This window comes from Giraffa tippelskirchi, chromosome 10, assembly GCF_054371585.1.
Source record: "Giraffa tippelskirchi isolate mGirTip1 chromosome 10, T2T-mGirTip1v1.2.pri, whole genome shotgun sequence".
Taxonomy (NCBI): Eukaryota; Metazoa; Chordata; class Mammalia; order Artiodactyla; family Giraffidae; genus Giraffa; species Giraffa tippelskirchi.
Window position 1 is genome coordinate 9,655,159 of NC_137284.1, and position 16,802 is coordinate 9,671,960.

The following is a 16,802-nucleotide window of genomic DNA, read 5'->3' on the forward strand; positions in this document are numbered from 1 at the left end:
CAGCATGAGACAATGAAGAGAGGAAGGCCTGGAGGCCTGGAGGATGCAGGGAAGCACCATCCAAGCTGTCTGGGGCTGATTTGCCTCCAGCTTGAGTCAAGGCAGGGGCCAGGGAAAGGAGTAAATCCCCTGGCCACAGCTGAGAGAAAGGTGGCTCCCTCTCACTCCCCAGCCACCCAATGCCTGGCAAGTTATGATGGTTTTACACTATTAAAAAAAAAAATACAGCTCCACTACTCACTAGCTTTGTGACCTTAAGCATGTGAGTTCATCTATTTTATCATCTGTCAAGTGGGATGACAAAACATTACACCGAACTGTTGAGAAAATTCAATAATGTATGTAAAGGACTGAACATATTACCAGGCACATACTCCTGTCACTATTAAGCCTGTGATCTCTTTAAGAGGCTGTAACTTCCTGAGAATTCCCTGGTGATCCAGTGGTTAAGACTCCACACTTGGGGATTTCCCTGGTGGTCCACTGGCTAAGATTCTGCACTCCCTATGCAGTGGGTCCAGGTTCGATCCCTTGTCAGGGAACTAGATCCCACATGGCACAATTAAGACCCAGTGCAGCCAAATAAATTAATTTTTTTTGAAAAGACACCATACCACACTTTCATTGCTGACAGCTCAGGTTAAATCCCTGGTTGGGGAAGCCAGCCAGCCACTTGCACATACAATCTCTGACACACAGCAGCAAGGCTCTGACATACCATCCAGAGGGTTTTTGACCACATTACAACAAGGGAACATAAGGTCACCCAGCTAGGACTAAAACCCAGTTCTCTATCAACCCAAATACTGTGTTTTCTACTACACAGCTCTGCTTCCTAAGGAAGTCAAGGAAAGCTTAAGAAAACAAAAAATGACTGAGATTTGATTTCTAGGAAACAAGCAGATAGGTTGGGAAAAGGCATTCCAAGTTAGGCAAATAGTATTGCCAAGACATAGCATCGAGGAAGGGTGGTGTGTTTGTTCAATCTTCTTCTTTTGTATATTTTTGTTGTGTTACCCCAATGAGATTATGAGCCCTTTCATATGTTCAGTTTAGTATATTAATTGATTAGCAAATAAAGGCTATTGTTTATGTGCCCATCCTAAGAAGGACTGCGACTCCACAATCCGTATCATTACTGTTCTATTATTCACCTCCCCCAACCCTGCTGTCTCCTCTTCCCCCTCCCTAGCTATAATCTTGGTTATTTTAAAGGCTGAGAAGAGGGCAAATTCTCTGAAACTAGACTGGGGCTCTAGACTAGAGCGCCCTCTAATGATACTACCATTTGCTGAAAGCCAAAGACCCAACCAACTCTGGGAGACAGTCAAGGACAGGGAAGCCTGATGAGCAGCAGTCCGTGGGGTTGCAAAGAGTTGGACATGACTAAGCGACTGTACAACAACAACAACCCAACACTACAGCCTTACCTTCAATGAGATCAACTTGAGACCTTGGCAAGAGGGTCAGTCAGATCCCCTGGTGGCTGAGGCTAGTTAAGGCATCAAGCCAAGGAAAGAGGGGCTAGCAAGCAACCGGCCCTCTAGCCTTTTTACAAAATGAGTTGTTCTTACCAAAGAAAGAAGGAGATGACACTTCCATGAAAATCAAGAACCTTTTATGGTTAGAACACACAGTCAAAAACTGGGAGTGGCTGCTAAGCCACAAGAAGAGCCAGATGTCTTCTGAGGGCAAGGAACCCTCCTTGCCTCCCCAACAGCAGCCAGACTGGGCCCCTGGACAACATGGGAAGTGTGACAGTCACACCTCCTAGGTAGGGACCGAACAAGGTAGGTCATGGTGCTCAGCTCACAAGCCCTGCCGAGAACAGAAAAAGCACAGTGGTTAGATCCAGAGCTTAGGACAGCCCTAACCATGCACTTCTCATCCCAAGAGACAAGTGTCCTTGGTCTTCCAAGCAGACAACATGAGAGTTTCTTTCACCAGTGGCTCGGGCATTAAATTCCATATTCACCCTCTGTGCCCACACACCCCTCCTCTAGACAACAACCCTGGCACTCACCCAAGTAATCATCCATCAGGGAGCCAATAGCAAACTGCAGGAGGAAAGGGAAAACGGAAATGAAGCCAAAGCAAGCAGAGAGCTCTCCTCTAACCCTCAGCCCCAGGCCTTCTGCCCACCCATCTCTTCTTCCTAGCAGAAGAGCACAAAATCCCCAGGAACTCTGAGTACGAAGACTGCAACAGCTCGGCCTGGTATGGGCAGGGAGGCAGTCAGGAGACTCACGATGTCATTCTTGTCCACACGGGTCCCCACAATCTTCAAGCGGATCTCATCGTCCTGCTGAATCACAATGTCCTAGGGAGGAGGGAACAGTACACTCAGACACCCGCAGGCCAATACCCTCCCTTGGAGTGGCTCATTCCCTTGTCCCTCTCACCAACTTCTTCTGCCCACTCACCTCATCCATCGTTTTGTAACACGGTGGGTTGGAGTTAGGATCAAACTCCATCTCTGATGGGATGGACTGAAAGGAAGGTCAAACTGGGTAAGAGCACTTGAAAAGGATGCTTCAGTAGATTCTCATGAGTACAGGTCTCCTCCTTAGACCTACCCAGTGTGCCTAGACTTACTTACATGTCGAGAGATGAAGCAGGACATGGGCCCGATTTCTGTGAAGAGCCCAACCTAGAAGGGAAAAGAGACACCTTGCTTTTCCTTTTGTCTCCCAAAGTCTCCTAAGCCTCCCATCTTTATCTGGTTCCTAACAATATTCTTCATGTTTTGAAACCACTCTGAAGTTTGTCATTTGTTTTCTTTTTTTTTCCCCCAAGCTTTCATTTTAAGCTAAGGAAGTGTAGCGGTAAACAGCTGAGACCTAGAACTTGTCATTCTGGGCTTTGAACACTTGTTGGACACATGACCGTGGCCAGCAGACTCAACTTCTCCAAGCTTCGGCATGGAGATAAAAGCACTCATTTCACAGAGTCATTCAGAGACTTTGCACACTACCTGGCCCACAATGGAGGCTACTATTGTTTTGACTCACTACTGACTTACATGCCCCTGAGTGAAGCAGGGCAAGATTACCATACCATTTGACAGGTGAGGAAACTTGAAGCACAGAGAAGTGATTTGAGCAAAGACACAGAATTTGACCACAGTGGGACCCACCCCAGATCTTCTAAGAGAGGGACCTTCCCACCACCTCCCCTGTGGATGGTCTTACCTTGTTGACCTGAGTGACCACAGCATCCACGACCTCCCCTTTAAAGGGCCGGAAAACAATGGCCTTGTACTTAACTGGATAGAGGACAAAGCCTCGGCCTGGCTGGATCACACCAGCACCAATATTGTCGATGGTAGTGACGGCAATTACAAAGCCATACCTGCAAGGAGGCAGAGAAAGTGAAAGGCACTGTGTGTGGAAGAGCCTCTGAAACCATCTGCCACAGGAGGGCTTCCCTGGTGGGCCAGTGGTTAAGAATTCCCCTGCCAATTCAGGGGACGCAAGTTCAATCCCTGGTCCAGGAAGATTCCACATGCCACAGAACAGCTAAGCCTGTGCGCTGCAACTACTAAGCCCACGCCCTAGAGCCCATGTGCCTCAAGAAGAGAAGCTACCACAATGAGAAGCCCACACACTGCAACTGAGCCCCGCTTGTTCCAACTATAGAAAGACCGTGCAGCAACAAAGACCCAATGCAGCCAGAAAACAGAAATACAAAAAAGCAAGAGTCACTGACTCTGGAGGTAAAGGGGCAGCACAAAGGAGGAGTAGTTCGCACCCTGGCCCCCAGAGAGTTTAATGATCAAGAGAGAAGACGGGACAATCAGCAGCAGCTGTAATGCCAAACACGGCTCTCATAATTTCACAGTCAAGTGTCCAAAAGGGCTGCAGTCCTTAATCTCAATCTTGGCGATGTCTCAGAATCACGTGGGAGAAACTGATTAAAATGCCTGTTCCCAGGCTGGTCCCCAGTCTTGATGCTGTAGGGATGAGATGAGGGTCAGGAACCCGTATGTTCAAAGAACACCTCAGCTTACTCTGATGCTGGATACCTGAGTACTCTATAGCCCTGCTCCTCCCTACTCATTTACTTCACCATGTACGGAACTCCTCTGTGCAGAGCCCAGAGACGGTCAAGGCTCAGTCCTCTTCCTTCCTCTCGCTAACTCTCAATCTGCTTTATCCTGCCCATTCATTCAACAAACTTTTAGTGAGGCCCAAGATGAGCCAAGCCAGGTCCCTGGGTATGGGGGATAAAGAAAAACCAGCTCCACAAGAGCTGACCTCATTTTGTCTTTTCACTGCATTGTTTCCAGGGCCCAGCACAGGTCCCTGGCACACAGCTGGAGCTTCAGAGATGTTGCAGAGTTAATGACAGATGTTGGCTGAACAAAGGAAGTTTTGTTATGGAGCTTCGGAGAGGATATCGTTGGAACCCAAAGCAGGAAGCAGCTAACAGCCTGGGAGGGTGAGAAGGCTAGCCAGGGTAGGTAGCAGAAGCTTTCACGATGTGTAGCAGCTGGGAAGGGGGTGCAGGCATAGGAGGCCGTGTGCGCAGTGCTTAGGCGGCAGGTGAGTGCGACACTCACTTGCCGGTGCAGGTCCCCTCCACCTCGGTGAAGAGCTTTTGCTTCACCGTGTTGAGCAGGTTAGGGCCGAAGTACCGCGGGTGCAGCAGAATCTCGTGCTCCAGGGAGATCTGTGGGGAAAGTGGAATGGAGTTGGACAAGGAAGCGGGAGGAATATAAGGCAAGAAGCAGCCCGTAGTCCCGGCATTCTGCTTCGCTCCTCCTCTTGACCCTGCCCTCGCCGCCACCCTGTGCCCTGCTCACGTGGTAAAACATCTTCCCGGAGGAGGCTGGACAGATGCCGGGTCTACTACAGCTGCACGAGCGGCGGAGCCTACACACCGACCGGAAATACAGCAACTTCCCCAACCCCGCTTCCGGGCCTGCCCCGGAAAAGAGGGCGGGACTCACAGCCTCTGCGGGCCCCCATTGGGCTTCGCTGTCGTGGGCGGGGAAACCCATGAGGCTCCTCCCCTCCGTCAGCCGTCAAAGAGCCCAACTCCCTTAAGCATAACAGTATCTCGCATAGATTACATGTTTAGTAAATACCTTTAAAAGGAATTAATTAATGAGAGATCGCATAAATAAAGCGCTTTAGCAGAGTCTATTCATTCTGCAAAGAGTTGAAGACTGCTTTCACATAGTAAGCATAGTAAGAAGCTATCCTTGTCTCAATTAATCTATGCAATCCTATCCTGCAGGCTTTGTTATTACTTCCATTTACAAATAAGGTCCCAGGCTCAGAAGGACGAAGTCACTCAGGGTCGGGATTCAAATTCAAGATGCCTGACTCCAAAGTGAAAGTGAAGTCGCTCAGTCTTGTCCGACTCTTTGCAACCCCATGGACAAGGCTCTTGCATGTTCAGGCATTCATTACCGGGCTCTAGTAGTTTGGAGTTGAAACCGGCCAAGTCAGAGCCCAGAAGGCAGCGCCCCCTCCCGGTGTGAAAAGAACCTCAAGCCACTGCTCTCCTCTAACCACCCTCCCCCGCCCCCTTACACACAAGGGCCTGTAGAACTGGTAAGCAAGCCTTGAAACACCATGAGCCCCGCCCCTATGACAAAGGCTCAGCAAGGGCAGCTGGTTCTAAAGCCCCGACAGTCCCTGTGGTCTTAAACAAACCCGCCTGTTGCCTGAGCAAGTTTTTGTATATTGTAAGCAAGAAAGCGTGATTTCCTTAGAGCTGTCACACACCGGTTTCATTGATGCTGCCCATTTCCTAGAATGACTGAGGTCATTGGTCAGCTGCTCAGACTCCATGGCCCTCTACCTGAGACCACACAAGGAAGCAGACAGCAGGTCAGAGGGCAGGGCCTCAAAGCCTCAACTCCCTCCTTCCCTCTTTCGAAACCAACCTCCCCGCAAGGGCAATGGTGTATGGTGTGCTGGCTGCTGCTGCTGCTAAGTCACTTCAGTCGTGTCCGACTCTGTGCGACCCCATAGACGGCAGCCCACCAGGCTCCTTCGTCTCTGGGATTCTCCAGGCAAGAATATTGGAGTGGGTTGCCATTTCCTTCTCCAGTGCATGAAAGTGAAAAGTGAAAGTGAAGTCTCTGAGTCGTGTCTGACTCTTCGCGACCCCATGGGCTGCAGCCTACCAGGCTCCTCTGTCCATGGGGTGTGCTGGACACCCTTACAAAAGCCAACTGTTAATATTTCAGGCACTTTGCAAGCCAGTTGTTAAGCACAGCCATTATGAAAAATTTAGTTGTCTTAGGATTAAATGAATTATGCTAAATAAGGCAAAGACATAGATGAAACAAGTTTAGCAATATATTGATAATCGTTGAAGACAGATGATGGATAATGGTGGTTTCTTACAGTTTCTTCCTTCTACTTTTCTGTGTTTGAAATTATTCATAATAAAAAGTTTGAAACAAGACAAAAGTAACTGTGATATTTACAATAAAAACACCAACACATATCGGAGAAGGCAACGGCACCCCACTCCAGTACTCTTGCCTGGAAAATCCCATGGACGGAGGAGCCGGGTAGGCTGCAGTCCATGGGGTCGCTAAGAGTCGGACACGACTGAAGCGACTTAGCAGCAGCAGCAGCAGCAACAGCACCAACACATATATACTTGGTCTTCTTCCCCATTTCTGTCACAGAGCTCCTAAAACCCTTGGAATTGCCTAAGTGATAAAATGATTAAGATATCTTGATATTCATAACAAACCTCTTTCAACCACACCTGAGTCTGTATCAGTGAAGTGAATTTTGGAAAGCACCTAAGCCAGGGGAAACAACCAATTGACTGGAGGGTTGGAACTTTCAGTCTCAACTCCCTGACCTGGCTAGTGAATTAATCAACCCTGCCAATGTAATGAAAATCTCCATAAAACCAAGTGGATGTGGTTCAGAGAGTCTAGGGCTGGTGAAGACAGGGAGAACTGGGAAGAGTGGTGAGCTCAGAAAGAGTATGGGAGCTCCACACCCTTTTCGCAGTCAGAAGCACAGGTGACACCCCGACTTACAATTGCCATTGGAAGGGGAGAGCAGTCTTGTAGGGCTGAGCTCTTAACATGTGGAAACCTGTGTTATCTTTGTGCTGATGGTGTCAGAATTGAGTTAAATTGTAGGACACTTATCTGGTGTTTGTGATTTGCTTGGAGGTTGGGAGGAAAAAAAAACACACACTGTAATTAGAGTCAGAGGCTTAAAACTCATCACTTCCTATTTAATATAGTTTACTATTATAAATGCTCTTCAGGTTATTTATACCCCTTGTGTCTGTGTGGTGTAAATGTTATATATAACTGTATATGCAATTACAGGTATAAGAGTTTCAGTTGCTCTGACATCCTCACCAGCACTTGGTATTGTCAGCACGGTTTGTTTATTAGTTTGCTACCCTAATAACTGTAGTTGTAATTGTGGTTGTAATTTTCAGTTCCCTAATGACTAAGGATATTGAATATCTTTTCATGTGCTTATTTGCCAAGAGTGATATTTTCAAAACTTAAGTCAAATCATGTCAACCCCCTGCTTAGAACCCAATGCTTTCCCAAGGCACCAGAATAAAACCATCACTCTGACCTACCAGGCAGGGGCCAGATTCAGTCAACTCTATTTTCTGCCTCTCTTTCTTTTGCTTTCTCCACTCCAGCCACACTGCCCTCCTCTCCTACCTCAGGAGAACTTGTTTCCTCTGCCTAAAATGCTATTGGCTCTGATTTTCACCTGATGGGGATGTGGGAGCTTCTTCTCATTTTTCAGGCGTAAGCTCAGTGTCACCACTTCCAAGAGGCCTTCCATGACTACCCTGACTTAAGTAGACAAACCTCAGTCATACTCCTCTATTGTATTGCTTTGTTTTATTTTTGTCATAGAAGTTGGCTCTATTTGGCATCTTTTTTTTTTTTTTTTTTTGGCTGTGCTTAGTCTTTGTTGCTGCATGCAGGCTTTCTCTAGTTGCAGCAAGCAGGGGCTACTCTTCATTGCAGTGTGCAGGCTTCTCATTGCAGTGGCTTCCCTTGTGGCAAAGCAAAGGCTCTAGGGCATGTGGGCTCAGTAGTTGCGGCACACATGCTCAGTCGTCCCAAGGCATGTGGGATCTTCCTGGACTAGGGATCGAACCACTGTCCCTTGCATTGCAAGGCAGATTCTTAACCACTGGACCACCAGGGAGGCCCCGGCATCATCTTATTAATTTATACATGTGTATACTGCCTGTTTTCCCTCAAGATGGGCAGGGATTCTTGCTTTTGTGTTCCTCTATATCTCCGAAGCCTAGAAGATCCCCTGGCACACAACAGGTGCTCAGGATGTATTTGCATCAGTAAGTGAATCTCTAGCACCTAACAGTGTGCTTGGCAAATAATGAAAGTGAAAATCGCTCAGTCGTGTCCAACTCTTTGCAATCCCATGAACTATACAGTCCACGGAATTCTCCAGGCCAGACTACTGGAGTGGGTAGCCATTCCCTTCTCCAGGGGATCTTCCCAACCCAGAGATTGAACCCAGGTCTCCTGCATTGCTGGCGGATTCTTTACCAGCTGAGCAACCAGGGAAGCCTTAACAGTGTGCGTGGCAAATAATGGAGTTTAACAAATATGGGTGGACTGAACCTCATTCTTGTATTAAATCTATTATTATCTCTTCAAGCTCCTTAGGCTTTGCATGGCCATATACATTCTCCCCTAGCCCTGCTATCTTTGCATCCAAAGCTTCAGAATTCGGAGACAAGCTAGAACAGAAAGGAAATAGCAGTGGAGAACAATCAGCTGTATTGACATTTGTAATACAAAGAAAGCCTGCTGACAGATTGTTTCACTTAGCTTTTGGTGCACAACAAACAACCCAAAAGCTTAGTGGCTTAAAACAACCATAGTAATTTATTTATCTCATAAATCTACAATTTGAGCAACACTCAGTGGGGAAGCATACTCCTGTTCCAGGCAACATCAGCTGGGGCAGTTCAGCTGGGGACTGGAGGATCCACTTCCAAGATGGCTCAGTCACATGGCTGGCAAATTAAAGATGGCCGTTAGCCAGGAGCTTGGTTGTGGCTGTGGCTAAATCACTTACAGGCACCCTCTTCACGTGGCCTGGTTCTTCACAGAGTGGTGGCTGAGTTCTAAGTGCAAGTAGCCCAAGAGGACCAAGCAGAAGACCTATCTCTTCTTATGACTTAGCTTGGGAAATCACATAGCATCACATCTCTCTGAGGTCACATCACATAGCATCACACCACCCAGACTCAAGGTGAGAGATCTTACAGCAAGGAGCATCAGGGTCAAACTGTAAAAGGAGCATGTGGGAGGGGAGCTCTTGTTAAGGCCACCTTGGAGAACACAATCTGGTGCAAGAATAGGTCTTGCCAACCTACATAGTAGAGAGGAGCCCTTGTGATGATGTCTGCCACCTGCTGTCTCCCAAAGCTATATACACAAGTAGCAGGTCCAGCCCCTGGAGGGCAATCTCTGAGCAAGGACCATCCAGCCCAGCTGCCCCTCCCCTTGGTTCTAGGCTCCTCAGTAGAGAGGGTAACAGGCAGGAAGGCAGGGGTCTCCGAACGGAGGAAACAGGCTGCAAGTGTCAGGCATTTTTTATCTCCCTCTAAAGTGGCAGGAGGAAACAAACTACAAGTGTTAAGATTTTTTCCCCTTCTCTATATAAATTTAAAAAGAGGTTTTTCTTAAAATTCTGTGATGCCATTACCACACCTGGCTCCACCTGAACTTAACTTTTCCCCAACCTTGAGCTAACCAATGCGGTTTTCTTATGGAAATGTTTGTCTTAAGCTATGTTAATGAGCCATGTATTTACCCTAGACTATGTATTTACCCTAGACTTTGTCTTCAACAGTCTTCAACTTGGAAGAAAAGTTATGACCAATCTAGACAGCATATTAAAAAGTAGAGACATTACTTTGCCAACAAAAGCCCATATAGTCAAAGCTATGGTTTTTCCAGTAGTCATGTATGGATGTGAGAGTTGGACTATAAAGAAAGCTGAGCGCCAAAGAATTGATGCTTTTGAACTGTGGTATTGGAGAAGACTCTTGAGAGTCCCTTGGACAGCAAGGAGATCCAACCAGTCCATCCTAAAGGAAATCAGTCCTGAATATTTATTGGAAGGACTGATGCTGAAGCTGAAACTCCAATACTTTGGGCACCTGATGGGAAGAACTGACTCATCTGAAAACACCCTGATGCTGGGAAAGATTAATGGTGGGCGGAGAAGGGGACGACAGAGGTTGAGGTGGTTGGATGGCATCACCAACTCAATGGACACGACCTTGAGTAAGCGCCGGAAGTTGGTGATGGATAGGGAAGCCTGGTGTGCTGCAGTCCATGGGGTCTCAAAGAGTCTGACACGACTGAGCCACTGAACTGAACTGAATAGTCTTCAAGTCGGTTCCGCCTAAGACTGAAAACTGACTTAACAAACCAGTATGTTTTACACTTGCAAATGTTCTCTTAAGCTTTATTCATGAGACTGTATTTGCTTGGAAACCTGCCTTTCTTCAAGATTCATTTTCTTCAAGAATCATTTTATGGCCCGGGACAACTCCCCTTGTGCTAATGTTATCTCAAAATGCATGATGTGGGTGAGGGGCCTGGTGCCAGTCTCTGAGTTTTGAGACATTTCCTTTCTCTAATTAGCAGACTGCTAGGAGCTATATAACATCCAGCTAAAGACTAGCAGGGGGCACTCTTTCTGCCCCCTTCTGATGTCTATGTCAGAGGCTTTCTCTATCTCTTTTATACTTTAATAAAACTTTGTTACACAAAAACTTTGAGTGATCAAGCCTTATTCCGGCCCCAGATTGAATTCTTCTCCTCTGGGGGCCAAGAATCCCCGTGTCTTTCATGGTTCAGCAACCACCTTTCATCTTAGGGGCTCATCCAGGATTCTTCAGGACAAGGTAAGGATGCTTAGAGCTCTAGTTCTTTGTTCTCCTAGCAAACACGTTTTCTGCTGTACTTTACTAAATCTATGGTGTGTTTGTGTGAATGAATGACATACCCTGCGTAAAGCAAGTGAGGAGTCCTGCTCTGCAGTTCTGCAGTGACCTCATAGGGCTTATGGCAGAAACCCTCTCGGGTTTTTTACAGACCTGCCAATGCCAAGAGGCACACAATATCTCTTTTGGGGATTGGCCAGAAATGGGCAAAGCGGATAGACCGAATTCTCCTTTCTCGGTCAAACTTTCTGGTCTCTTTGACCATTTCATAACTTCTTGGGAATTAGAACTACTAACCTAATCTGTCGGATCATAGACTTTCAAGGGACTTGTGATCTATGCTGTTACTGTGTACTGTTACTTGGGCCCCAAACTTAGATTGATAGTCAGGAAGCACCAAGCCTCGCTAAGAGTCGAAAGTTCGGAAGCTCGATAGAGCTCTAGCTCCAAGAGCATCTTTCAGGTTAAAGGTTACTCAGATAGGAAGTACAGTGGAGTTCTTCCTTTGGTAACACTAGCTTAGTGCACCAGAGGAGGCTCTCAGTGGCTTTTGTCCCAACTCTTTAGATATTCTTTTTGTGGAATTGTGGAAATGAACTGGAGGACTGGCCCTAATAACTGGAGGACAAAAATCACTTTTCCTGACTGGCCAGCCCTTCACCATCTCTTTTGCTATCGCTTATACTGGTGTGGTGACGCTCGGAAGGAACATATCGGTTTTATGTTTGTACCAGTCTTATTGTGGTCAGGAGTATACTGAGGGTCGTGCACAGGCACTCAGGTGACGAATGTTTCCCTCAGTGGTCTTAGCTTGGGAGGCATTCCAGAAGGTTACTCCGATTGCACCCCGGGTGGCATAAGAGGCAAGCAAGTTCTAATGGTGAGGAACTGGACACTAGTCTGGGATGCCATCAGGTCTACCCCTGGTGCATCTCTACCCCACCTCGGTGGTAGAGCTGGGAGGGACGAGTATGGTGCCAGGGAAAGAAAGCTTTGGTGGAAAGCCTGTCTACACCCCCATCTAGAGCCAGGAGGGATGCCTCTGGTAGAAAGATGGCGCTTGTTGCTTTTTTCTCTCTTACAGATTCGAGCTAACAATTCCAGCCTCACTCCTTTGAACTGTATCCTGAAAAACGGATAGATTTGATCCCCAGAGTTTAAAGAAGACACGCCTGATCTTCCTGTGTGATACTGCATGGCCATGGTATCCATTACAGGACGGCAAACGGTGGTTTTCCTAGAAAAATAAAAAAGTTACTAATGTTGATTTTAAGCGGCGGCTGCACAGGGCTGGAGTGGCGGGCAGCCTAGAAGAGATACCTGACATCCAAGGTTAGTAGCGGGGCGTGAGGAGATTCCCTACGTCCAAGGTGAGGAGCAGCGGTTGCGCTTTGCTGGAGCAGCCATGAAGAGATACCCCATGTCCAAGATAAGAGAAACCCCAGTAAGACGGTAGGCGCTGAGAGAGGCATCAGAGGGTAGACAGACTGAAACCACAATCACAGAAAACTAACCAATCTAATCACATGGGCCACAGCCTTGTCTAACTCAGTGAAACTAAGCCATGTCGTGTAAGGCCACCCAAGATGGACGGGTCACGGTGGAGAGTTCTGACAAAATGTGGTCCACTGGAGAAGGGAATGGCAAACCACTAAAGTATTCTTGCCTTGAGAACCCCATGAAGAGTATGAAAAGGCAAAAAGATGGGACACTGAAAGATGAGCTCCCCAGGTCAATAGGTGCCCAGTCTGCTACTGGGGATCAGTGGAGAACTAACTCCAGAAAGAATGAAGAGATAGAATCAAAGCAAAAACAACACCCAGTTGTGGATGTGACTGGTGATAGAAGCAAGGTCCGATGCTGTAAAGAGCAATATTCCATAGGAACCTGGAACGTTAGGTCCATGAATCAAGGCAAATTGGAAGTGGTCAAACAGGAGCTGGCAAGAGTGAAAATTGACATTTTAGGACTGGAATGGGTGAATTTAACTCAGATGATAATTGTATCTACAGAAGAAGTGGACTAGCCATCACAGTCAACAAAAGAGTCCAAAATGCAGTACCTGGATGCAATCTCAAAAATGACATAATGATCTCTGTTCGTTTCCAAGGCAAACCATTCAATATCAGAGTAATCCAAGTCTATGCCCCAACCAGTAACGCTGAAGAAGCTGAAGTTGAATGGTTCTATGAAGACGTATAAGACCTTCTAGAACTAACACCCAAAAAAGATGTCCTTTTCATTATAGGGGACGGGAATGCAAAAGTAGGAAGTCAAGAAACACCTGTAGTAACAGGCAAATTTGGCCTTGGAGTACAGAATGAAGCAGGGCAAAGGCTAACAGAGTTTTGCCAAGAGAAGGCACTGGTCATAGCAAACATCCTCTTCCAAAAACACAAGAGAAGACTCTACACATGGACATCACCAGATGGTCAATATCAAAATCACATTGATTATATTCTTTGCAGCCAAAGATGGAGAAGCTCTATAGAGTCAGCAAAAACAAGACTGGGAGTTGACTGTGGCTCAGATTATGAACTCCTTATTGCCAAATTCAGACTTAAATTGAAGAAAGTAGGGAAAACCACTAGACCATTTGGGTATGACCTAATTCAAATCCCTTATGATTATACAGTGGAAGTGACAAATAGATTTAAGGGACTAGATTTGATAGAGTGCCTGATGAACTATGGATGGAGGTTCTTGACATTGTACAGGAGATAGGGATCAAGACCATCCATCCTCAAGAAAAAGAAATGCAAAAAGGTAAGCAAAATGGCTGTCTGAGGAGGCCTTACAAATAGCTGTGAAAAGAAGAGAAGCGAAAAGCAAAGGAGAAAAGGAAAGATATACACTTTTGAATGCAGAGTTCCAAAGAATAGCAAGGAGAGATAAGAAAACCTTTCTCAGTGATCAGTGCAAAGAAATAGAGGAAAAAAATAGAATGGGAAAGACAGATTTCTTCAAGAAAATTAGAGGTACCAGGGGAACATTTCATTGAGCAACGATGGGCTCAATACATGACGGAAATGATATGCACCTAACAGAAGCAGAAGATATTAAGAAGACGTGGCAAGCGTACACAGAGGAACTGTACAAAAAAGATCTTCACGATCCAGATAACCATGATGCTGTGATCACTTACCTAGAGCCAGACATCCTGGAATGTGAAGTCAAGTGGGCCTTAGGAAGCATCACTACAAACAAAGCTAGTGGAGGTGATGGAATTCCAGTTGAGCTATTTCAAATCCTAACAGATGATGCTGTGAAAGTGCTGCACTCAACATGTCAGCAAATTTGGAAAACAGCAGTGGCCACAGGACTGGAAAAGCTCAGTTTTCGTTCCAATCCCAAAGAAAGGCAATGCCAAAGAATGCTCAAACTACCACACAATTGCACTCATCTCACACGCTAGTAAAGTAATGCTCAAAATTCTCCAAGCCAGGCTTCACCAATACATGAACCGTGAACTTCCAGATGTTCAAGCTGGTTTTAGAAAAGGCAGAGGAACCAGAGATCAAATCGCCAACATTCGCTGGATCATCGAAAAAGCAAGAGAGTTCCAGAAAAACATCTGTTTCTGCTTTATTGACTATGCCAAAGCCTTTGTATGGATCACAATAAACTGTGGAGAATTCTTCAAGAGATTGGAATACCGGACCACCTGACCTGCCTCTTGAGAAATCTGTAAGCATTGCAGGCAGCAACAGTTAGAACTGGACATACAACAACAGACTAGTTCCAAATAGGAAAAGGAGTACGTCAAGGCTGTATATTGTCACTCTGCTTATTTAACTTATATGCAGAGTACATCATGAGATACGCTGGACTGGATGAAGCACAAGCTGGAATCAAGACTGCCGGGAGAAATATCAATAACTTCAGATACGCAGGTGACACCACCCTTATGGCAGAAAGCGAAGAACTAAAGAGTCTCCTGATGAAAGTGAAAGAGCAGAATGAAAAAGTTGGCTTAAAGCTCAACATTCAGTAAACTAAGATCAGGGCATTTGGTCTCCTCACTTCATGGCAAATAGGTGGGGAAACTGTGGAAACAGTGGCTGACTTTATTTTGGGGGGCTCCAAAATCACTGTAAATGGTGACTGCAGCCATGAAATTAAAAGATGCTTGCTCCTTGGAAGGAAAGTTATGACCAACTCAGACAGCACATTGAAAAGCAGAGACATTACTTTATCAACAAAGGTTTGTCTAGTCAAGGCTATGGTTTTTCCAGTGGTCATGTATGGATGTGAGTTGGACTATAAAGAAAGCTGAGCGCTGAGGAATTGATGCTTTTGAACTGTGGTGTTGGAGAAGTCTCTGGAGAGTGCCTTGGGCTGCAAGGAGATCAAACCAGTCCATCCTAGAGAAAATCAGTCCTGAGTGTTCATTGGAAGGACTGATGTTGAAGCTGAAACTCCAATACTTTGGCCACCTGATACAAATAGCCGACTCATTTGAATAGACCCTGATGCTGGGAAAGATTGAGGGCAGGAGGAGAAGGGGACGACAGAGGATGAGGTGGAGAAGGGGACGACAGAGGATGAGGTGGTTGGATGGCATCACCGACTCAATGGGCATGAGTTTGGGTAAACTCCAGGAGTTGGTGATAGACAGGGAGGCCTGGCATGCTGTGGTCCATGGGGTCGCAAAGAGTCGGACACGACTGAGTAACTGAACTGAACTGAACGGTAAATATTGTATAGCTTGGAAGAATATCTGGAAGAAGTGAGCTCTCAAGGTGAGGCCAATGTGGCCTGCATGTCTCTAGTATAATGATGGAAGGTAGAAAGATGAACTGTCCCTAATTCTACTTAGATCTGATTGGAGTGCTTGGTTGCAGAACAAAGTGGAACTGCTAGGTGTAGCAGGTCAAGGAGTGAGTAGTGGATGAAAGGCACTGTGGAGTTACCACTGTCAGTGGCCAGCTTCCCTAGTAGCTTATCAGTAAAGAATCTGCCTGCCAAAGCAGGAAATTCATGTTCGATTCCTGAGTCAGGAAGATACCCTGGAAAAGGAAATCACAACCCATTCCAGTATTCTTGCCTGGAAAATCCCAAGGACTGAGGAGCCTGGCAGGCTACAGTTCATGGGAGTTGCAAAGAGTCAGACGCGACTCAGTAACTAAAAAACCTTGTCAACATACTGTCCCTGTCTGAGGACAGGCAGGTATCACTGACTCCCAATTTACAGCTCTTTCCTCTCTTGTCTAGGAACTTTGGAATATTTCTTCTTAAGTAGCCACGCTCTTTATTTTCACGCCCAGGGACATTTTAGGGCCGTTAGCCCACTCTCTCCTCTCCTATCAGCAACTGCCCCCTACGCTTCAGACACAGAGAAGGACACGCATCTCCTCACTAGAGTTCAGGCTAGGGACACTACATCCACACAGTTGCTAGTTCTCTGACACCACCACTGCTGAGGCAGAGCCTGTAACTATCAGACTGCGGGGAGTAAGGCAGTAGGGCATCTTCGAGTTTTTGAGGGAGGAAGAGACCGTCAAGAGACAACTGCAGATTAGAGAGGCGTAGCCATCGCCCACGGTTACGGCAGAGTCGAGTCTAAGACTCGGACCTCCTGGGTACCACACCAGTTTGTTGGTTCTCCTTTGCCCGAAACTCAGCAGCCGGGGTGACGTGCTGCCCGCTAAGACACAACGCTCTGCGCTGTGGCAGGCCTCGCGCCCCGCCCCGAGGGCGTCCCGCTCCACTGCTCGCAGGTCCCGGCCCTCCCACAGCCTCAGGTGGATGGAGAAGCTCAGCCAATCTCAAGGGCTCCGAGGCAAAGAAGGCGGGACGAAAAGGAAAAGTTTAGGACAGGAGCGCTAACCAATCGGGCGCCTAGCTGC

At 46.8% G+C, this 16,802-nt stretch overlaps 1 protein-coding gene and 1 long non-coding RNA gene across 2 annotated transcripts; both read right to left on the minus strand.

Annotated features, from left to right (window-relative positions):
- Window positions 1-1,601: 1,601 nt before the first annotated feature.
- POLR2G (RNA polymerase II subunit G) lies at window positions 1,602-6,061 on the minus strand. The gene is made up of 8 exons (XM_081534672.1): window positions 4,805-6,061; window positions 4,562-4,671; window positions 3,192-3,351; window positions 2,600-2,650; window positions 2,424-2,489; window positions 2,249-2,320; window positions 2,024-2,057; window positions 1,602-1,818 (listed from the first exon to the last, which is right to left on the minus strand). Exons 1-8 carry the CDS (start codon window positions 5,000-5,002, stop codon window positions 1,805-1,807), a joined length of 705 nt encoding a protein of 234 aa, XP_081390798.1. The 5' UTR covers window positions 5,003-6,061; the 3' UTR covers window positions 1,602-1,804.
- A 2,801-nt stretch (window positions 6,062-8,862) lies between these two features.
- Window positions 8,863-16,732, minus strand: LOC145523776 (uncharacterized). Its single transcript, XR_014066882.1, has 2 exons — window positions 12,274-16,732; window positions 8,863-12,190 (listed from the first exon to the last, which is right to left on the minus strand). It is a non-coding gene; the product is annotated as an uncharacterized LOC145523776 (long non-coding RNA).
- Between the last annotated feature and the right edge of the window lie 70 nt (window positions 16,733-16,802).